The 24,298-nt window shown below is 40.5% G+C and overlaps 1 protein-coding gene across 1 annotated transcript in view; it reads left to right on the top strand.

The window, feature by feature from the left end:
• Nucleotides 1–11,314: 11,314 nt before the first annotated feature.
• Nucleotides 11,315–24,298, top strand: part of kcnn3 (potassium intermediate/small conductance calcium-activated channel, subfamily N, member 3) — an 80,845-nt gene continuing 67,861 nt past the window's right edge. The window contains exons 1-2 of the mRNA XM_044116784.1: nucleotides 11,315–11,865; nucleotides 12,486–13,606. Coding sequence (XP_043972719.1) covers nucleotides 12,512–13,606 — 1,095 coding nt within the window. The 5' untranslated portion in view covers nucleotides 11,315–11,865; nucleotides 12,486–12,511. The remainder of the gene's footprint in view (nucleotides 11,866–12,485; nucleotides 13,607–24,298) is intronic.

Here is a 24,298-nt window from a genome sequence, read left to right on the forward strand (position 1 = left end):
CTTTCACAGTGCAGCACAGAGATGGAGGCGCTACGCTTTCACTGACTAAATATAGGAATAGAAAATCTGTTTTCAGATTTTTTGTCTTTCTTGGGCACTTTTTCCACCCTCTGATACAGTGGGATCTTGGATGAAGAGTCATATCACCCATATCAAAAAGTGCCTTCAAAGGCGTTCATATCCAACATAATGTGCCCATGAAGAGAGGCACAGGCAGGAAGTAAAGAGGTCTGGTCATGTGACCTTTCACACTAGATACATGAAATTGATGTTGCTTAGAGTAGACACATTATTATTTTATTTTAAAACTTTAATTAGCTGTCAAAAGTCAAAACAATTGTTCTAGAGCTTCCAGAAGTTAGGAAAAATGTCTGGCAACAATTGTTGTCGGTGGAATTAAAGTCACAGAAACAGTAGGAGAAATGATGCTATATAATATTTATGCTACATTCATTGTTTTCAGTTTACATCAATATTTTTATTTTTTACACTTAATTTTAAATGTTAAATTCTCCCTGTTTTGTCTTACTTTGATTGTGTTTGCTGTCATTTGAATCATCTTTCTACATTATTGTCATTAGTATTCCAGTTACTTTGCACACCTCCTGGGTAATAACATGCCTTTCTGAGAAGATTTTACAACTTCCAAAATTTTACCTCTCATCTCTGCCCCTTCTGTAATTTATCCACAATCATAATAAAAGGGGAATTGCCTCTGACTTTTTTTTATTTCTAGTACGAGTGTAACTGCTGCCTTTGCAAAGATACATTTTTCGAAAGATGTGCTGGAAGCATCTGGAGGTATTGACAAACCTGGACAGGAAGCAGATAAGGTGCTTCATCTAAGAGCGTCAAGCCAGACCCGGATTTCATAAAATACAAGTGCAGGAATTCTTGCTTGGACAATGAGGTCATGACTTAAGCAGTTGTTCTTGAAAGACTTCATCATCGGGAAAGCTTGTGCGACTGGGAACAAGATTTCTATCCTTTTCTTGGCCTACTGATAAGGCTCTATGGGAAAATCCAAGCTAATCACTGATTCCCCTAACTTGCAGCCCAAAAAGCCGCCCGTTTATCACACAAGGGGGGACCAGTCTTCCCCACATGTTGGATTGTCAGGAACAGTTTGTATGAGAGGAAACCCAGCAGTGTCACAAGCCTGCTGACGGGCATTTATTCTCAGACAGCTGACACAAACTCACATCCAGTCCATCAGCACAGCCACAGCACTGCTGACTCTGGGCTTCATCTGAACACTTCCAGTGCCAAATATTAGCAACCTGACAGCAAAAACGACAATGCATCAGATACGAGAGCCTGTGAAACTGTGATTATTATTAGGTTCTGTGTTTGATACCATTTCAGACACACGCAGAGTCCAATAAACCCAAGTCAATAAGCTTGTATGAGTATGAGCGTGTGTGTGTGTGTGGGTGTGGGTGTGTGTGTGTGTGTGTGGGCTTGAGTGCCAAAAAAGTGTGTCGCTCTTTTCATTAAAAGGGCACAGTTGTTTGGAGGCGAGATATTCTGCACTGATTGCTCACCGCTTAAATGGGAGAGCAGACGCATTACCCACAGCTTTCTGCAAGCTCCACCATTTACTCCCCCTCTTCTCCTCCTCACCTCCTCCTCCTCTGTACCTTTCACCCCCTGCAGCTTCCCGCTCTCTGGATTTGATTAGTCCTCTCAAGCAGATGGAGTGCTGTTCGCCAAGCAGAAATCCATCTGCATGTGCAGCAGTCGGCCTCAGACTCTATAGCTTCCCAGCCCCTCGTACAGTCTGAGCCATTAGGATACAAAGGGAGCAGTGTAGGGCAACAATTAGGGTATGTCTGATAGAGCGAGGCCTGGCCAGTGGTCTATTAAGAAGAGCCAGAGAGCTTAACAGTGCACTTACTCATCACTTCTCTGACATTTTTCATAAATGCAGTCACTAAACGGTAATTGTTTGGTGAAAGAGAAAAATCTGCCTATGTTTCATTTTTCCTCCTCAGGAAATGAGGGAAACTCATTCTGTGATGAAACATTTTTCAAATTTTATGTGAGTAAAATTCACTTCCTAATTGAAAATGTGTTGCAAAATGTGTGAAACTAACGTTTAAGAGCTTGGAAGTTCAGCGGTACTAATACTCGTACTGGGTACATGCTCATTTGCACCGAAATAAACTGATCTTTAATTGCAACAGTGTAATTTCACTCTACATAAATCTAGGTGCATTCATTGAGTAGGTAAAAATAGGTTCATATTCGATGTTTCTTTTCTCAAAATCTCAAAAGCCAAGTTGGCAAACATACACCTCATACTTTATAAAGCCCTATTTTGCTAACAGGATAGCGCTCAGGCCGTTTATGATCCTGCTAAGGAATTTAGGGCATAGCAAATACAACCACAGACTTGGTTGTATTTGCTATCAATAAGTGGAAGACTTGAGGGCTTCAATTTATTAAACTTTAAAGAAAACAATTGACCCTGAAATGAGCTACATTGTAAGTTGTTCTTTCAATAAAACAAATGTCCAACACTGTGTTTTGATACAGTTGCAAGGTAGAAAACTACTGGGATTTATTGTGACGCTAACTACTGGTAGCAATTATTTACACCTTGGTCTCCCATTTATGTGTTTAGACACAAAGTTACATGTTCTGAAAATGACTTGGCACATTACTATGTGGTTTAATGAGACAAAAACGCTGCCAGAAATGTAAAGAAGCACTTTCGATATGTTTTGTATGTAGAGCACTGGTGTGAGATCTCTGACTGTACAAACATGAATTAGTGTTCTGGTTAATTTTATTTTTTTACTTAGACCTTGAAAGGTCCAATTTCTACTCTGGAAATGACATCCTATCTGATTTGAGCATGTCCTGGTTGCAAGTCAGGATTTGCTAAATGTTGTGCTCCTAGTGTCAAATGTTGCCTTTTTCTCTTTATTTTCTTCGCTCAAACAATAAAGGAATGTGTTCCTAAATTGAGGTTGTACAGCACTATGTCTGCCACTGGTTTAATGAGATGCAAACTGTCAAAAGTGTCAATAAATTGTTCATACCGTTGACTCACTATGTCTTTATCCACAGCAGCTACATTGTTTGCTGCAGGCTGCACATAAATCTTCTACTTTAGTGAGTCTTTTTGTTGTATTCATGACAAAGAACATTGGAAAATACCACTTTCTGAGTCCAAAGAGTTTGCACCATTAGGACACAACAGGCAGTCTTGAGAATTTCTATAAAAGGGTCTTTGTTAGTATTCTGTTATTCTATCTATCTCAGAATGTTTTTTCTTTAATTTTTTTTTCTGCATTTTCATTTATTTACCCATTCATCTCCAAGTCCTGCTCCATTTAATTCAATACTTGATTTAATGAAAAAAAAAATTAAAATTCTTCCAAACTAAAGAGATAAACTTTCATACCTAAAGAAATGCCAATCAATCAAGGCCAGAAACCTTTGGCAATTTACTATAAAAAATGAGAAATGGTTTAAAATGTTTGCACTATTTTCAATGTTGTGTAATCTCTCGTTTTGTAACAAATACTTAATACATTGTGCAAGTTTAAATTAAATCTGGGTTTCCTCATCAAAATCTTACTGCTTAAAATGTCCATTTAATTGTGTCATATTGTGTACTACGTTTTGTATATTTTTAAATATTATTATAAGATTCCTCATTAGATTTCACATTATACTGCATTTCAGAATATGTATAGAAAAATATTTTACTTTCCCCCTCACAGATATGATTAGATTTTTATCATATTTATTGAAGAAAAATATGACACTCTGTTAAATTATTATGCTAGCCATTAGTTTAAGATGTGTAATTAATGGACGGCTGTTTCTCTAGGGTAAAAACTGATGCATCTGGAAGACTTCAACCACAAAACATCTTTTTAAATAACGATTCTGCAACAGTTTTATATTCATGTCAAACATGTTGCCCTGCCAGTACATCTGTATCTTCTCCCAGTTCAACATTTCCATGGAGAGAGGGAACATGGAACAAAGCGTTTTTAGAAAGGGGTATAATTAAATGTAGCCAGCGTCTATTTATGTTTTCTTTCATAAAAAGAGCTGAAATACGTCTGGTGCGTTTAGATTGCCCTGTTTTATTGTGCTTCCTGTCACACACCCACATCTCCTGAGCTCCCCGTCTGTTACCTCGCTGCTGTCTCACCTGTTCTCGGTTCTCGAGTTATCCCCTGTGAATTTACACCCAGAGAACAACGGTTCTCTGCCAGATCCTCTTAGAAAACGCGTGTGTTGTTTCAGTGACTTTTGGCTGCGGCTGGATTTTTCTATTTGCCTCCCAGAGAGCCTCTGTAGAGCTTCCCTTGCTTAAGACAGATCATATTTTACATTCACCTTTCTAACTTGCTTTTTAAGCGACGGGTAGATAATGGAAGCTGCTGTTTAACGCCGATACGCTGAGGCCTTAAGAGCAAATATCACAGAGTGCGTTTCCCTCACCAGCTTCACTCAGCGTCAGACCACCTTTAATGCTCGCTATCATCTTTATTGTTAAGGCAGGCTTTCATTCTTAACCTCAGTGTGTACGCTAATAAGAAAGACGCTGTTTAAAAGTTATTTGACTTTGCTGACAGTGAAGAGATGGAGTTAATGTGTTTGGTTTGGTTTTGGGAGCAGGCCCACGCCTCAGTCACACCTCTAATTGTCCAGCAGTCATTTTATAATCTGTCATAATCTTCAGACCCCACCCTCAGCTGTTCATACCGTCTTACCTATCGATTTCTTCTTGTCCCTACCTCCTCTACATTCCTGACCATTTCGTTCCTCCTCTTGTATCCTTTATTCCTCATCCGTACCTCCTTCAACCCTCTTTATTCTCTGTCATATCTTCTACTTTCATCCCTCATCTCATCATCACTCATCCCTCATTTCCTGATCTTTTTTAGTGTTCCTCCTTTCACTACTTCAGCCCTCATCTTTACCTCCTCCAACCTGTCATCATACCCCCTTCATCCCTCATCCCTTATCTACTCTCTCACTCCTAGCTCCACCCCATCCTTCAACTTTCATCCCTTATTTAATTTATCCCTCATCCTTCATCAATGATCTTTGTTAATGTTAAACCTGGGCATCCATTGGATGTTAGTTGTAAATAGATCACATAATATAACCATGCAGTGAAAGAGAAAAAAAAAATTAAAACCGAGTAAAACAAAGATGAAATGCAAGTAGTGATTATCTTTTTTTTTTTTACTTGTTTTAAATCAAATATACAGCTCTGGCAAAAATTAAGGGACCACTTAAAATGCCCATTTTCTCTGATTTTACTTATTATAGGTAAATGTTTGAATAAAATGAACATTGTTCTTTTATTCTATGAACTACCGACAACAACTCTCCGAAATTACAAGCAAAACTGTAGTATTTATTTGGAGAAAATGAGAAATGGTTAAAATGACGTAAAAGATATAGTGTTTCCAGACCTCAAATAATACAAAGAAATCCAGTGTATATTAATTTAGAAACAACAATACTGATGTTTTAACTCAGGAAGAGTTCAGAAATCATTATTTGGTGGAATAACCAGAAGGTTTTTGATGGGGTTCAGTGCAGTGGAGTCTCTTAATTTTTTCCAGAGCTGTATTTTTCAAAAGACAAAAAAAAAAAAAGAAAAAATGTTTTCACAACAAAATCACACAAAAACAGAACATGCCTCTTCCGACCCAGAGGAGACATCCATAACCATGTAATAAACTAGAACAGGCTGAACATATTCACACCATGATTCTGTGGCAGAGATAAAACCATAGAAAGACATTAGCCTTTCTGGTTTTCACTGTCTCCCATCAAATCAGATTGAATTTTTTTCTGATTTAAATCAGACCAAGATTAGTCTTGTTTGATGGATGCTAGAATAGTGAGTGAGATAATTTTTCAGAGAGTGTCTTCAATTTTCCCAGATCATTGACCCCATGACTGGTCATCATGGGGTTTTCTAAAACTGGCTGATCACCTCGCTACTCGCTCCTTAGTGCTTACTCTTTCTATCCGGTGTCAGTGTTTATGTCCTTGTGGGGTGTCATGGACATTCATACGTATTGTTTCAGGTAGTTTTTACAAAACTCTGCTTTTTCTAAATTCCTTCCCTTCCCAGGTGTGTTTTTATTATAATGTAATGGTTGCTATATGTTGAATAGAAATAGAAAAATAGCTTTATTCACTGCTTGTGCTGTTGAATGTTGCACTAGTCTCAGAAGACCTTCCTGTAGTTTGTCACACTTCTTCTCTTGAGCCTTTTTGACTCATTCCTTTTTTCTTTTTAAAACAACTTTTATCCTGCTTGGTGCTCTTTCTCCATTTCCTCCTCCACCAACCTGAACCAACCTGCCATTGGTTCATAAAGAAGTCTGATGTGATTTATACAGTGTCATTTCCTGTAGCTCCGATGTGGCTTTAAACTCGGAGGGAGATCAGAAAGACAGATAGAGCAGCCGGAACAAGAGCTGGTTTGTGTACTACAGAGTAGTAGGCATAGCAACTGCCAGCCCTCTTTCTTATTCCTGTTTTCGATTTTACTATTCACTTTATTCTTCACTTATTTCTCCCAATCATATTTCTCACAGCGCATACGCTGCAGGGCACCGCTGTTTGCCAACCTTTTCATCCAGAATGCCGATCATTTCTCCTCACCGTCACCCCCCACCTGCTCCAGACTCTCCATCCTCTGCTGCTGACCACTAGCCTTGACAATATTAAGACTTGTGAAAAGTATACAGTGTGCCCTGACACCATTTCTATTTTCTGTCAGGTCTAATCTCCCCCTGGGCTTCTGGCACACCTTTTTCCATTTACTGCGCTTCATTGTGTTGTCAAACTCTGTCTCGGTTGCTTTTGCTCACCTGAGCAAACCTGCTGCCAGATCACTGAATTATACCAGAGATGATTTTCTTTTACACGATGATGTTTCTGTCTTAACACATGACATGATGATTGGAGGAATATGTCAACAATATGCCTGATTTGAGCACCATCCACATTCATATTCATCTATATTTTTTTTCTTCCTTAGGGTGTAAGAACATTTTTTTTCACAATCTGGGATTTTGTTTCTTTTTGTATGGCTAAGATTACTAAGCAGTTAATGTTTCTATGTCCTTATTTGGAAAATGTAACAGAAATGTCCTCTTTAGATGCTGCAAATGTATGAAGAAATGGAAAAAGCAGCACATCCACCGACATCAGTGGACGGAGGTGGGAGTGAAAGACATGGTGACTGAATTCAACAGAAACTTCACACATAGCAAAATGAAATGAACTGAAAAATATAAAACTCTGTTTGTTATGTCTTTCTGAGGGGGCAAGTTAATTTTCTAAACTCGCATACTTTTATTGGATGCCTCCCACATAAGATCTTCTCCACACAAGTTCACTGTTCTTTACTGACCTTATGCTGTTTTAGCTGCTTTTGCCACTTGTTGGTATCTTGCTCATGTTTGTTGATAACTGGGAGAAAAAATATGTACAAATATTCATCAAATTCCTTCACATTGGGTCATGCTGTCAATAAACAAATAAATCTTCTTTTGGTGCAGTTGTTACTCTAAAGCCAATAACACATTTATTACTGTGCTATTGATTGTGGCTACAGCACAAGTAGCTGGTTGAGGAAGTTAGCAAAAAAGCTAAAAATAAGTGTATTGTATATTATTTTTTTCTGCTCAACATACCTAGATATAGACTATTAGACATCTATAATAACCTTTTCAACCACAGTTGGTTCATCAATCAGCTTCCAAATACGTGCAAGCTGATGTAATCTAAGGGAAATTTTATTGGAAAAAAACAATTTGTTTTGCCATTCTTTTCACCTACATTCAATTGAGGTTTCCTACACCAGATATACAGCGTATCCATTCACTGTTTATTAAAAAACGAGAAAAAAGTAGATATGAATCACCTTACATAACACAAGCCTTACATCGTCTGCACTTATCAGGCTAAATAAACAAGTAGCTTTGATCTGATGGCTTGCACTTGTGATCTCTGACCTTTCCTTGGGCCTTGATTCCAACAATTTCCATCTTGTTGAACCAGCCTCTCTCCATCGCTGACCCATCACGAGTGTGCCCTGGGCAGATGCATCCGATTACCACGCTTATTTGAAGTCATGAGGAAGAAATAAATGAAATTATCCAACTTCAGATCCAGAGAAAAAGAAAACAACACGAAAAAACACAAAAAAATACCAAGAAACACCGGGACTCGATTCAACATTGGTATTGCCTCTAAAACCAAGGCGTTGCAATTTGGTGGGATTCCTGTCTTCAACTTCACATGGTATTATCTTTATTGATGTGTGTCAAGTTGCATAATAAGGGTGCAGCACAGTAGGTTAACCTGTTATATAGAAACGGTCTAATCTGCTCCCCCTCCACCTTTATCCGATTAAAGTGCATAAGGCATGTAGAAAAAAGCATAATGTGAAATGAAACAGATTAGATTGGATAATGTAGTGTAATTATGTAGGATTATATGAAATCAGTAATATTATAAGATAGATTGTGCCTTAAGGTCATATTAATAATAATAATACAAATGGGAGATTAATGAGGGGAATTAAATGCATTCATCCATTTTCTATAACTGCCTAATCCTGTTAAGGGTGGCGCCGGGAGTTGTACCTATTTCCAACAGCCAGTGGGAAAGCAGCAGGGCGAACCCTGGTCAACATGTGCACAGAGATAATCACGACTTATATCAAGGTAGAGTCACCAATCATCCGAATATTATTTCCTTTGGATTATGAAGAGCAACTGGAACAACAGAGAAGATGAGAAGTCCATGTCACAGACCCCAACAGGAAACTCACGCCGGGAACTTCTTGTGTTGAAGAAACTACACTGGAAAATAATACACTGTTTCTCAAGGCAGAGACCAAGTTTGTATGCGACCTTCAGCAGAATCCACTTTTAGTTCCCACTTCCAGTAAAATCCACTCCAGTGGTGGTATAACCTTTAAGTTTAGGAGTTGCAAATGTGGAGCTGGTACTTTTTGTTTACTCAAAAGCTAACAGTGATTTAATCAAGATTGAATGTTTTTCCTTCCAATTGTCTCTTGAATAAATAGCACTAAATAATTTTCAAAGACAAGCATATTTTCCTGACGTACTTATTAAGTCTGGCAGTCATGTCTGGAGTAATTAAAACTTAGCAGAGTTGGAAAGGATTGACCAATTTAATTAGATTTCTTACAAGCGTCTGAATTTCAAGTTTCATTTCAAGTTTATTTTTAACAATGGGACAATGCATACTAAATACACAAGACTATAGCCAAGTGATTAATTTCTATTTATCGTCCCTTTGGCAGGTTGATGTTAAAACACAGATAATAAAAAAACAGGATGGAAATCAAAGATATAACACTATTAATTAAGAGATGTATAAGCAACGGGCTGCACAGCGGCGCAGTTAGTAGAGCTGTTGCCTTGCAACAAGAAGGTTTGATTCCCGGCCCGGGGTCTTTCTGCATGGAGTTTGCATGTTCTCCCTGTGCATGCGTGGGTTCTCTCCGGGTTCTCTGACTTCCTCCCACAGTCCAAAAACATGACCGTCAGGTTAATTGGGCTCTCTAAATTCTCCCTAGGTGTGAGTGTGTGTGTGAATGTTTGTGTGTCCTGTGTGTCTCTGTGTTGCCCTGCGACAGACTGGCGACCTGTCCAGGGTGAACCCCGCCTCTCGCCCAGAACGTAGCTGGAGATTGGCACCAGCAACCCTCCTGACCCCATTAGGGGGAAGGGGTGTATATGGATGGATGTATAAGTAACCATAAATACATACATTTATGACTTTCCAATATCCAGGTTTTTTTTGTTCTTCTGTTTTCTCTGATGTTTGTCTTTCTTCAACCTGTCCATCCATTAGCTGATCATTAGTTATTGGGAAGTCAGTTCCAGGAGGGATATCCCAACATTTGTTTTCCTGTCTCTTTTTAGGGGATCCAAAATTAATTCTATGCCAGGAAGAAAATTATATATGCTGTGGCTTGTGGATTTGTGGGTCTGTGCTGGAGTCCAATAAGGCTAAGCTACAGAGGAAGACAATTTTTTCCCGTTTGCATCAGAGATCTTGCTCTTTCAGTCAGGATTCATCTGGTGATCATTACTAAAGGTTGTAATGTAGATTGACTCCTACAATGCTTTCTGGCTCATCTCCTACTTTATTGCAATGAAATCTTGAGTCTATTTATCTCCTGCTCCAAGTATCATTACTCATAAACAGAGGAGAGCAGTAACAGTTTCTTTTACCCGAATCACGTCTCTGTTTGGGGAAAAAACTGTCTCCCGCACAGAAACTAGCACTTAAAACTTTTCCCTTTGTGAACTGTGGCCTCTTACGAGAATAAAGTCAAAGTGCTCTAAAATCTCATCTGAATTTTTTTGGGCTCTCTCCTGGAGCCGGGCCTGTCAGAGTCTCTACTTCAGAGGGCAGCAGGAGGTCACCTAGAAGTGGGCCCACCTCCTACAGGGAGAGATGTTGAGTTCAAGCTAGCAGGCAAGATTCATTATAAATTGGCACCTGAGATCTGAAAACTGCCAAATGTTGATTGATTTAAACTAGACTAGCATGAAATCACAACGGAATTTCATTGTGTTTTTCTATAAGATTAATAGTGAAAATTTTATTTTCTTTACCAGCTGTCCCATTATTCTAAAAAAAAAAAAAATACTTAAGGGAAAATTGCACCCCCCCACCCAAAAACCAAAAAAACCAAAACCTGTTTATTCAAAACCAGAAGCTCAGCTTGGCCTGCAGGGACAGAAGTTTGGGTACACTGTACAAGTTTTACTGGTGTAACTGATGTGTTTCACAAAATAGACTGCATCACAATAAAGGATAAATGTATGGAAATATTACAGTAACATCTCAGGAGATCAGAAATTAAGTTAAAGTCACAAATGGACAACCTTAAAGACACCATGATAGCTTAAGGACAACAAAGTCTCTCTCTCTCTCTGTATATATATATATATATATATATATATATATATATATATATAATGCCCAACAAGTGTTATACCCAACCAAAAGCGTGGTTTTCCTATAATGTAGTCTCAACGGTACCAAATGCCACATCGCCATATGGATAATGTTTTCTGAGGTTACAATAAAAATAATAATTACCCAGAAATAACCAGGGTACAGTAAATTAAACATCCGTTCGGCGGCCACATCGCGCGCATATCCTGCCACCTGTTTTCTGCGCTCGCTTCAGCGTCCAATGACGAAGGAGCGGCGGTTCTGGAGGCGGAGAAAGGACGCAGAGAAGTTGGAGGAGAGAGTGAGAGACAGAGACGGGGAGACGGAGAGACGGGGAGCTGGGGATTGAGTGTTATAGTCGCTGTTGTCACATATTTAATCACAGACTTTACTGCTCATCTTTGGATTGATAAATCACACCCAGGCGAGTTTCTCCTCCCTTTCTGTTTCTCTCCTTTTTTGCACATTTTATTGACGCGCAGCCACAGGTTGGCCCGATTTTAATCCAGTCACCAGTGGATTATTCCTCCTCATCATCTTCTCCCTGAAGCGGGTTAGAAATGTGTACCGTCGAGACATACGCGACGATCGTTTTAGGGGAAACAAACTGAACATTCAAAGTAAGGAGGAGGAGGAGGAGACATTCATTCATTCTGCGAAGAAGCGACGCGCAAATTTTGTCTTTCTTTTGCTGAGACGAGGACCTGTGGAGGAGCTGAGAGGAGACGAAGCGGAAAAAAGACCAGGGGGATGGCTCTGACAACATGAGAAAGAAAAAGTGTGGTGGTCCTGTCTTTCAACCAGCCAGTGATTGAACGCACCTAACCTGGGGGGCAAGGATCGTGGGAGAAGAGGTCGGAGGTAGGTAAGGGGGGGACAGTCGGGAGGGGTGGTGAAGGTATCTGGTTATATCATACTGAAAGTAGGTTATTGCATTTTGATCAGTCGCCGGCAGCTGATTGCAGCCAACTTATGGTTAACAGACACTTCGCTGCAGCCACGCTTCTCCTGCAAAGGCAAATTGACAGATGTGAAATTGTTATTCTCAGAGTCTCTAAGCCTGATCTGATTTTCATGGGGGTAAAGCCAGAGGATCCCCCTCCCCCCTCCCTCTTGACTGACAACATCAGTGTAACACAGATGACATTTTATGGCCGAGATTTCTGGGCGAGCTGTGGGATGTGAGAGAACAAGGAGGCACCGGAATCAGAGGGACTGAGGGTTGAGAGAGTGGCTGGCTGGGCAGCTGACTCAAATGTGACTAAAGGAATAACATTTCCTCCAAATTATGACAGCCTCACTGCACTCTATTGGCCCCTTTTGTCACACACACCCAACATTTGGAGACTTGCTCCTCATTCGTTTTGATCTCAGTCCTTCCCTTTCATGTTTGTCTGTTGTTCTGTTGTGTTGCATGAAGAAAAAAGTGAGTAATCATCATCTGTTTGTGTTTCTTTCCCCCTCCGTGTGTTAAACTGTAGTCAGGTGCTTGGCCACAGCTCTGACTATGGAGCCTCCCCCTTCTCTGAGCATGGCTCTGCTAGGAGGGAGCGAGGATGAGGACCAGCGCTTCCTCCTTCCTCTGGGCAGCATATCCCATCCCTCCACGGCTGGCAACCAGCCAGGATCGAACCACTCCAACCATACAGGAGCTTCAAGTATTGATCGCCTGAATGGCAGCACCCCATCGCCGTCCTCCGCCACACCCAACTTGCCTCCGGCGCTCCTCCCTAAGTTACCTCTGTCCTCCTCTGGAACTCAGCCTCTGCCTCCGCCCATTCCCAATGCCCTGCACCCCACCAGTACCCCACTTTCGTCCTGCCTGGGTTCCCAGCACAGCCTGAGTGGAGACAACTCCCCAGTCTATAATGCCCTCTTCTACTCCTCCCACTCGCCCTCCATGGAGCGGGACAGGGACAGAGAGCGTGACAGGGAGAGGGACAGGGGCAGCAAACACAGACAGGCCAGTCCGCTTGTCCACCGCAGGGACAGTAACCCCTTCACGGAGATTGCCATGAGTTCCTGTAAGTACACAGGTGGGGTCATGAAGCCCCTGAGCCGCCTCAGCGCCTCCAGGAGAAACCTCATCGAATCGGACAGCAGCAGTGAAACCAAAGAGGGTGGCGTTTCAGCTGTTGCCGGGGCAACGGCGACTGGCGGACATGACAGACAGCGAGACGCCCCTCCCACTTACTCAGAAACCCAGTCATCTACTCACCAACCCCCTATCCAGAGCCCCCCGGAGATTGTGATCTCGTCCAAAGAAGACTCACCGTACCCCAGACGAGGGTATGACATCACTGACTCCACGTCCAACCAAATGTCCATCTACCACCAGAACCACGCACTGGTGGAGAGTAGGCGGGGACAGTCTGAGCGGGGCAGCAGGCAGGGAGGGGTCGGGGCAACGGGCAGTGGGGCCAGAGGCAGCACCTCCAAGGCCCCAAAACGAAAGAACCAAAACATTGGCTATAAGTTGGGGCATCGCAGGGCGCTATTCGAGAAGAGGAAGAGGCTGAGCGACTACGCCCTCATCTTCGGGATGTTTGGCATCGTGGTCATGGTGATTGAGACAGAGCTGTCGTGGGGAGTGTACAACAAGGTGAGTATTATGTATCTTCACATGATGACGAAATGTCAGACAGGTTACAAGAGGAAATTCATATAAAAAGTGTACGTTACACACATTACATAGCAGCAAAATATTAGAAGGCAATACCAAAAAGGTTTACTTTGTGGGCTGGTATGATTGGTATTCTTTCCTTCAAATAAGTGAGTGAACATGATCGCTAAGAAATTAAAAATCAGATAAGTTATTTAGTCAAAATCAGCAAAAATTGTTTCATGAGATGTTTCATAATTTCTTGTGTACTGTTATGTTTTTAATTTATTTTAAAAAAGAAATGATTAGCAGTTGTTGAATGTCTGCTGATAAGTGTCAGGTCATCAGACAGTAGACTTTTTACCGAAGATAGTACCTCCAACATTTTCAAGCCAAATATTGTCGACTATGCTAACAAAATTGTGCATATTGGCTGTGCTCCTTAACACAAATTTTTAGACACGACATGATTTTTTGTCATATTTTTCTAAGACTAAAAGGGAGTATTTTTACAACAATAAATTATAAGTGCTTGCTCTAAAAGGATTTGTCTTTTACATAAATGTAGCGTCAACCAGCATGATAAAATAAAAAGCTCCTCTATTACAGTAAATCTTACAAAAATTTACTAGTTTTAGCCAATTACATTTTTTCTTTTAAAGACTATTATAACAGCTTACCTTCTTTTCTAGTCTTTCTCCCATAAGAGCTCATTCACTGTTAATGTTAGGAGCAGAGGCAATGTCACACTGTGTGTGTGTGTAGAAAAACAGTGTGTGAAAACAGGGTTCCATTCATTTAAAATAAAGACAAAATGACTGATTTGTTATTGTAAACTGTCTGTAACATTTTATGTCAGCCCTTAGTGCAATTAGCATGATTAGCATTGTTGAGTATAAACAACAATCTCTATGGGGCCTTTCCCATCAAACTGGTACCAGTGCTTAACTGGTACAGGTGCTTACAAAGCACCAGTTCTTTGTTTTTCCACAGAGATAAACCCTGGCTCAAGTCCTAAAAATCTGGAACTATCGCAGCCTCAGTTCCCTGCTTAGCAAAGCCAAATTCCTCTCAGTTTAGACTTTTAACAATTAAATTTAAAAACTCAAAACCCTGAAGACATTTTGCTGAATCTTGGATTAGCATCAGAATAAGAAAAGATGACCATTAGTTATCGTGCAGCAGTTTCTTTTGAAATCACCTGCATTTACACTGAGTCCATAATTTTAATTTCCAACTCAGTCTTGTGCCACTGTGGGTCTTTTAATATATCCAGTTGGTTAATAAAGGATGCTATAAAAGTTGTGTTTAGCCTCCATTTTTCAGCCCATGGTTCAGACGAGAGATCAGCATCAGGTTGATGAAGAATGAAGTACTGCTTATTGCAGCAATAACAATATATTCATTATTAAAAGTCCAACATATGTTTTCCTTAGAGGATATAGACCCAACACTCCACTCTTAGATTTCTTAAAGGTTACAGAAATGCCCAATGCTTGTTTCTAAACAGACAGAGGTCTAAGGCGCAGTAGACATTGAACAGAGCAGCTTTGCTGCAATGCATTCAGCCTTTCTGGTATCTGCTAAAACCAGCTCCGACTTAATTCACTGCTTTGCCAATTTGACAAATTGTTCCCAACGCCGGTATGAATTAATATTTTGTGGCAGATGGCTCCTTTTTGTATCTGGAAAAAAAATAAATAAATCTGGTACAAAACGACCAAAACTGCAAAAATATGAAGTGGTGAAGAATAAAATACTTAAAACCTGCAGAAGCCCAGATTCTTTATGAACAGCTGAAGATGTGGTTTCCTTTTAAGTACCTTCCTACATATTTAGCTTTCTAGAAGCATGATGCAAAACCTTTGAAATACTTCTTTTGGAAATATTCCACTGAACTACCGCATCATGTTTGTAGTTGCATTTGCCAAGGTCTATTAAGAATCTCTTATGTTAACTTTTCTTGTGCTGTGTATTGTTTTTATCTATTTTCCTTTTATATTGTAAGTAACCTGTATTGTATTTTTGTCATTTCAATACTTTAAACCTTTTGAGCTTTGGTCATTTCATATTCAACTTTTCAATGGAAAAATTTGCTATCTGTCATTTAAAGTTGGGTGCAAGACATGTTTTATAGGACATTTAAGAATTTATATGGTTAATTGTTTCTGCAATACTTCTTAGATACTTTAATGGCTAAACAAATTAACTGAAATAATATGGTACCGTTTAGTCAATATATTTGTTTCAAATCTATCAATCTATCCAGTCCAGTCGCCATCCAGGTTACCCTCATCTCGATGGGTCAAGAGTTAAGTTATAAAGACACATTTAGTTGACAAGATGAGGCTTTTAGCCACATTTTTTAAGAAATTAGGTATGCCCAATTTTCTGTCTTCACAAATGGAGCAAAGGTTTCACAAATCTGTTATCAGTGTAGATCATTTCAGCTCGATAAGTGTTCTTCATTAGCTGCTTACGGTACTTCTAATCAGGAGTCTCAAAAATAAATCCAAGACATAATTCAGGAAGTCTTGGAAGTGAATCTTACACTTCTGAAAAGCACATTTGTCCCCCTTTAAATGATAATTTTGATGTTGTGGGTTGAGCAGCTGAGTTGAGTCGGGTTGAGTATCCTCCCTGCTAATTTGAATCAGCGTATTCTGCTCATTCTTGGTGTTGTTTATCGGTTTGGATGATTGAAATGTAAAGAAAAAATACATGTTTGCAGTTTATTCGTTTACCAAATCTAAGTAGTGGCATGTCTCTCCTCATGCTCGTCAACAGCTCGGTCACACACTGTTGTGGAATGGCTTTCCATTCCTTGAGCAGCATTTGCTGCAAGTTTGCCACTGTGGCTTTATCTGTCACTCTGGCATAAAGGCAGCATGCTCCCACAAACATTTAGTGGTGTTGAGGTCAAGATTGCAACAGGTCATTCCGTCTTCTCCTCTTCCAAATTGTGCATGTTGTGTTTGATAAACCCTGCAGTGTTGGGGGAACTGTTGTTATTTTGGATGATGCATTAGTTCCCAGTTTGTAATGATCTGGAATTGCAGTGGCTGCATGAGTGCAATCCTTAGTCTCAACTCGACTTAAGCAGTCAACAAGGTTTCCAACACCTTAAGATTCATTGTCAAAATCATTATTATAACAACAACAACAACAAAAATCAACCAAATGCAAATTACTTTAAATTTGTGTTTGATGGGCAGGGGGTGTCCAATTTAAATCACTCGCCTTGATATCCAGAGGCCAGAATATTAGTTTAGACTTAACCTGACCAGACAAAATCACAAGCTCACAGTGACTGTATTGCACTTTGCTGGACGCACTTCAGTTTGACAAGAAAAATATAGTGCCAATTTAACACACCCTAGTGAGCAGCCATGTTTACCACTTTGTAGCTTCTTGTAACTCTTCACACAGTCAGACCAGCTCTGTACACACATGTTGGAGGAACGTTGTGCACTGTAACGACCACGCTTGACAGTAGCTGCTTCCGGGTGATGTGATATAATGACACAAAGGACATGCAGGGCAGATTATCAGTAGGAGGCCAGGATCTCATTTGTCTGTGTAATGGCCAGTGTAATAAGCTGAACTGGCCCCTGGCTGTTTTTGTGTGTTTATTCTGGGTGTGTATATATGTGTGTTACTTAGCCTCCCAGTGTCTTGTGCTCACCTTCCTGATATCCCTGCCCTCATCCCATCCTTCTTTTCTGGTCTGACACATCACAGAGGGCTGGTTCTCTTTATCTAATGAGGCGGAAACATTACTTTCGCAGATTGTCACAGAAGGATCATTGATCATGGAAAAGATTTGGTGGCACTCTGATTTACAGGTAGCCGGTTAGATGCTAGGCGTGCTTCGCATCCCTTTCTTAACGTGTGTGGCCTCCAATTTATCGTACTGGTCACTCTGGGATGGGATCTGCCTGCTCTGTGCTGCCAACTTTCTCTCTTTTCTTCTCCCCACTGCTGTATTAAAATCACCGTTTCAAAACCAGTGTCTTCCTATTAATGAAAATGTATGGGCCTGAATTTGTCTTTCAATTCTTCTTTGTCTTTCTCCTCGCTTCTCGTCCGGCAGTCGTCCTTCTCAGAGGAGATGGCCGGCACTTTCATGTCCTCTTCCTCCATCTGTCCCCTCTTTTTTATTTTGAAATCCCTGTCCATTTCTTCATCCGGGCTTCCTTTTATTCCTGTATTTCTTTCATTATTCTTTTTTTCTTCCTCTTCTTCGCTTCACTTTCTCACTCCCTCAGCTTCCCTGCTCTCGCAGTGGGCGTCAAACTGGGGGAGTGTGATCGGAAGAGAGAAGCGGCTGAGTGAAAATGAAAGTCTGTGGAAGGATGGAAGAAAGGAAAGGCGATAATGAAAAGCCTGATTTAGGTTCTTAAGCTACAATCAATGCGGCCCATCTTAAGCTGGCAGTATTGTCTATCAAAACAAATGAATGGAGATCCCATGTGTTTGAGCAGGGTAATGCCAGCTCCGTCACCTTAATGAATAATCTATAATCACTCTTGTTAGGAGTGGAGTTCAAGGAAAGCAGGATAAAAAAATAAAACCTCAAACTTTTCAGGAAAGCTTTCTCCAGGATAGCACCCAGACATCTAAATGTCTTCTGGCAATTAGTTTTAGTTTGATTTGGTTTCAGTCCAGCAGATACTGGAGGACCATCAAACAGCTCAAACACTCACTTAGATATCTGAGAAGGACAGAGGCCCACCGGTTGTTGTGGTGAAAAATGGATGGCAATCATGGGGATGGAAGCGAGATGGGAAAGAGAGATGAATGGGAAGGGAGCCCAGAGAAAGGTAGAGAGATGTTGGTTCGTTCAGCTGAAACCCGTCTGAGGGTGGAAGCATTGAATGATTTCTTATATTGATCTCTGAAAATCACTCACCCACACAAGGACTGTCCACCCCCAGATACATGAACTCACAATTGTTGCTGATTCTATTTGATTGTATTTGGGCTGCATTTTGTGTTTTATATTTACTTCTTGAGGTGGTGTGGAAAAGTCCAATCACTAGTAACCGGTTTCATCGCAAAAACCCCTTCAGGTCCATCTCAGTGAACGAGAAATCTCAGTTAAAAGATTTATTTTGATTCAGTATTTAATTACTAAGTGAAATTCATATGATCCACATATTTATTTTACACAGTGATACGTTTAAAGCTTTTATTTCTGAAAATTCTAATCTCTACAACAATCATTGAGTATTTTTAATACAAAAAATATCAGCATATCAGCATTCATATAATGCGTTGCATTATATGAATGCAACGCTTGAGGCTGTGGCTCTGTTGAGGTTCTCAGGAAGCCCATTTTTCTCATTTTCCTCTTAATACTTTGCTGGTGAATCCAGGACAATAACACTATGGGCAGCATGTGTTGGTCCCATTGGTAGAATAGGCAGAAATCCAGCAGGAAATTGAAATCAATTTGTTGGCGGTAGACAGAATGGAGTGCTCTATTTTTTTATTTTGTTAGACTAGCCAAATTTTTTTCTTCCTCTTAACTTTATGCTAACTTGCTTGCATACAGCACTCTGTAAACATTCAGCATCTTTACAATGAAGTCTGGTAGCTAACCCTTTTTGTGGAGAATGTCAATGACTATTTGCTTGACTACTGTCTGTAGTTTCCCCCATGACTGTTTGCCATATCATAGCTTTTTTTTAATTGTTTTTGTTTTGGTCTTACATGATATTTGGGCTTTCTAAAAACTGAATTTTGGGTTGCTTCTGGCTGTAAACCATTACTACTACTACTACTACTACTACTACTACTACTACTACTACTACTACTAATAATAATAATAATAATAATAATAATAATAATAATAATAGTAATAATTAAAAAATACTACTATCTAATGTACGAGATTCAACTTTGTAATTAAGTTATTAAGTAATAACTTGTGGATGATAGTTTGATGCGCGGAGTTGCACCTGTACATACAGCATATCCTGATAACAGTGTCCGTGTACAGTCTCCTGCCAGTGTGTACATATCTCTCAGAGCTCTCTTCAGGAGGTCCAGCTGCTCGATTTTGCTCCCAAAAATAGAGATGAAGAATAAGACTGGAACCGAGTGGGGTGGGCTGGACTTTGCAGAGCGAATATTTGGATGGATAAAGCGAGCGAGGATAACTTTGGAAGACGCGTTCTTCGTGACTGCGAATGTTGCAAGCGCGTGTATCAACAGTTTTTCCGACTCCATCAGCACAGTCTGAGGTCACAGTGTCCAACTTGCTGCTTTGTGGCCTCTGTCTTTCAGTACCTTTCCGTTCCTTTTGGTTGTCTTCAAGCCTGAGCACCGAGACATGAGATCCGCTCGATGAGTTCTGGTCACAGGTTAAAAAACTGTTCTCATGTACGGCAGGCAGCATGAATAATTGAACTTGCTGTCAGGCAAAATGGTGACTTTTCACTTACAAAGCCTGAAAGATGAAAGAGCAGCGCAAAGCCTTTTATATTTTTTCTATAAGTTCTCTTCTGCACTGCACGTGTTAAGAGTTCCAGGCACTTTTGCGTTTGCATCTCCTGCTACCTCTTCTGCACATTTCTGTGGGAATTTAACAGCTATGTGAAGACAGTTCTTCACGTAGGGCATCCATTATTGATTTTAAGAATATGGGGGAATCTGTGTGAGAGCAACCAAGGATCTCGCAGACTTTGGACCGGTTGCCCGCCGGTGTCAGTTCAGCCGACTGGCTCCACACCCCGTTCCAGGCCTGCGATGCAACGCGGGCTATTCTGAGAGAATTCACAGCTGTTGTCAACCACACCTGTCACATCGTCAGCGCACTCACTTTGCACATGTGTGACGCACGGGACGGGCTAACAAGTGGGAGTATGAGCTGTACTTGATGTTGCTCAGCACACGCATCACAAACTGTTGCATTCGGTACACTGTGTTTTTGAGGGGGAAAAAATAAAATCTAAATATTTTTATTTTTTATTTTGAGAATAAGTTTAATGTCTCATGAGCGTAACATGATATGCAAACAGCTGTTATGAAGCAGTACATATTTCCCTCAATGTGACTGATTGGCTATTTCTGCTTCCAAGGAAGAAGCCAAGCCAACGGCAGCTGACATGAATGAATAATTGCATCACGCCCAGCTCAAACAGATTTTCTTCTATATGACCAAGCCAAGAAAGCATTAAATTATTGTTCACCCCGGGAACAAAACAAAACAAGAAAAATCAATGTAATGATGATTTATACACCTACAGCATCTTACTTTCCAGTTCAGTGTTTCTGCTTTTGTTGCTTGGGTACCTGATAGTGCATGTTGGCAATAAATTTAACAACTCAAAAGGTCAAGGTCCGGATTTAGTTACGGGAATGCGTCCATATTGAATGAGATGAAATACTGAGATTTTGGACAATGAAAGGGAAAATTTTAATATAAAGTTTAATATTAAAAAAACCCAAAAAACTAGTTTTGATGCTCAGGAACCCAGCCAGAGTCAGTAAACAAGAACTAAATGTGACACGGCACTTGTATGAAATAAAGTACATAATATCCTCTGCCTCTATAACCTGACTGGTCCTGTCTCTGTCTCAGTGATAACACTGAGTAGTTTTTAATATTTAATGCAGCTGCTGCATTATGATATGTTTCTAAATGCACACATCTTTCACTCTCTCATTGGAGACACAGCTAAAATATTTTGTACAAACAGGGAATAGACTCCTTAACAAACAAACACAGGAGCTGCTGCAAGCGACGACAGTGGGATGGAGAGGGGTCAAACAGAGAGTGATGAGGAGCAAAGCAGAGATGAAGGTGGGAATATGAATCATAAAAAGAAGCTTCACTAAACAGGGATGAAGCCGATGAGATGGTTGAAGAGCAGACATGAGGATGGATGAGTGCCAAGAAAAAGGGTTGAGGAGAAAAAGTGGGATTAAAAGGTGTCATAAAGAGAAATGAGGAAGATAAGCACAATTAACAGGCCTCACAAAGAGGGATGAGAAGATTAAGTAGCCAAAAAAGAAGGATGACAAGCATGAAAAGATAGAAAGAACTTGGAGACTGATGACGAGGGTGTGGCATTAAATTTGATTGTAAAGGTTGAGAATGAGAGGGAATGAGGCAGTAAAGGAAGATGAAGGGATGAAGGGATGAAAATTGGTTGTGAGAGGAATGAGGAGAATAAAATGGACATAGAGAAAGATGACATGAGACATAAGGAGGGATGAGGAGGATGTGTGGGACTGTAATGGAATGAATGGTCATTTAGAGGGTTGTGAGGGAATCATACAGATTGATGATTTGGAGGGAAAAGAATTGTTAAGAGAAATTAGGATGACCAGTGAAGTTAACAGTGGGTGCAAAGAAGGATGAGAGTGTTAGTTGGTATGAAAATGGGCCATAAAGAGGGACAAAAAGGTGTAATAGTTAAGAAAATCACAGATGAAGAGAATACATGCAATGAAAAGGTGAACTAGAGCAGAACAAGGAGGATTATTGGGTTAAAATCTAATCTTAAAGAGAAGATGATGCAGAAGAAAAAGACACATTCAGTACATGTAGGATAAATTTTACCCTTCATTTCTCTGAGACACCAGCAACCCTCCCGACCCCTCTTAAGGGACAAGGGTGAACAGAAAATGGATGGATGGATTTCTCTGAGACTGAGCTTCAGCTCTATTTTACATCAGGAGTCTTCAGAGACTGACGTCCTGCAGATTTTAGATGTGTACCAGCTCCAAACCAGCAGATTCCCCAGCATGTTATCAACCTGCTAATGGCCAAATCACTTGATTCAGGTGTGGTAAGCAAATTAATGGCTGATTCATTCGAGTCAAACATTATAACCTGAGGACTGACTTTGGACACCTCTGCTCTGCATTAAAACTGACAGTATAACCGCTATTATATCCTCTGTGTTTCTGAGTGGCATTTCATTTGATAAAAACTGTTTGACAAAAAAAAAGTCATCCAGCCATGAATTAGATTAAAACTAACTCTAAAACATAGTGCAGTTGTCTAATTCATTCACTGCAGTGCTTTTCCCCGTTCTCTCTTCGCTCCCTCTCCTTTTTCATGTCTCTTAAAGTGAGTGTTTATGTTCCCTCCCTCTGGTATTTCTTAAATATGTCTCCATTTCCCCAAGGGGGTCATTGCCATCTCAGTCGGCTTACATCTCCTTCACATGCCCCTCTTCTGCTCGTACGCCATCCCTCCATCACCGCCTTCGCTGTTCTATCTGTGACATTTCTGGCAGGCATTTACTGGTGGACCTCCCTGGACCTTTCTCTGCTTGACCACTTACTGAGGCTGTGTGCTGCTTTCTGGCGGTACATGATGATGATGATCGGGGAATTGAACTGCCATCATATTCTTTAAAGAGGCTATCAGCCATCTCAGCACTTCTCTGTCCTTTTACCTCTCCTCCGTCTCCGCTCCCCTCCTCGCTTGCTTCTTAGGGACTTCAGATCCCTTAAGTCTCACCACCAGCAGGTATAAATATCGCCACTTCTTCCAACATAACAAGGCTTCCTCCGTCTGTACGTGTGAGCGCGTTGGTACACATGGGTGTGCTAGAGCTCGCATCATCCGGTGATAACATAAACACTCATGTCACAGTGTGTATACCATCTCCTGCGTGTATACACATGTGTGAAGTGTGTTTGTCTTCGTGTCATTTTGTATTCAGCTCTGTCAAAAGTAAAACCCACGGATGCACCTGCTGATGTGTGAGCACTCACATCGCTCTTTGTCTGGATTTAATTGAGTGTGTATGCATGTAATAGCTTATTCCAAAGTGAAGTCAAGTGTGTGTGTGTGTGTGTGTGTGTGTGGTATGCGTGCGTGCGTGTGTCTGTGTGTGTGAGCATTTATTCTGGTAAGGTGCAATCGCTTTTCTGCCTACTGCCTGTTTCCCTGGAGACTGATTGCAAGAAGGCATCACTCTGACAGGAGAGAATCCCAAGGCTAAGTCATTAGCATGCACACACATGGTCATTGATATTCATTATAAACATGTGTACCAGGCGACTTATCTCTGCTAGTCATGTGTTGTAACCAACATGTGCAGTGCACTGCCGTTTGCATTTGTGTCAGTGCTGTTATGGGGACGGCTGGGGAAAGCCCTTCAGATCCTACCTGTGTGTGTGTGTGTGTGTGTGTGGGTGGTTGTGACTGTGTAGGCGGATGCATGGCTGCCTTCCAGCCAAACTAAAGAAGCTGAAAAAGCTCATTATCTCTGCATGCTGTCCACCAAGTCAGTGATCAATGCACACTAATCGCACACTTACGCACAACTGGGGTAAGAAAAAAGAAAATTCACATGGTTATAACAACAAATGCACATGCTTGGGAATACATACTGTAGTATTTTTAAAAGTTGGGCGGATGCATAAAATCTCTTCAAAAAGGATAGAGATAACCGATCAAATTGAAGGATATTTTAAAAGAGCACAACAGAATTTTATTTTAAACATTTTTGTTATTTAGTTAGGTCAAACTACACAACCCACCTGATAAAATGTCATAGCGTGTCACTTGATCAAAACGGATAATTTATTCTGAAAAAACAAAGCAAAAAATAAGTATTCATGTTAATATACATGTCAGTGGGATCAAAATGAAAAGTCCTGACACTACTGTTTATGAAGAAGATAACCAAATGGCTTTGTTATGTTTTCATTGTGACAGTTCAC

The sequence above is a fragment of the Gambusia affinis genome, linkage group LG05, assembly GCF_019740435.1.
Source record: "Gambusia affinis linkage group LG05, SWU_Gaff_1.0, whole genome shotgun sequence".
Lineage (NCBI taxonomy): Eukaryota > Metazoa > Chordata > Actinopteri > Cyprinodontiformes > Poeciliidae > Gambusia > Gambusia affinis.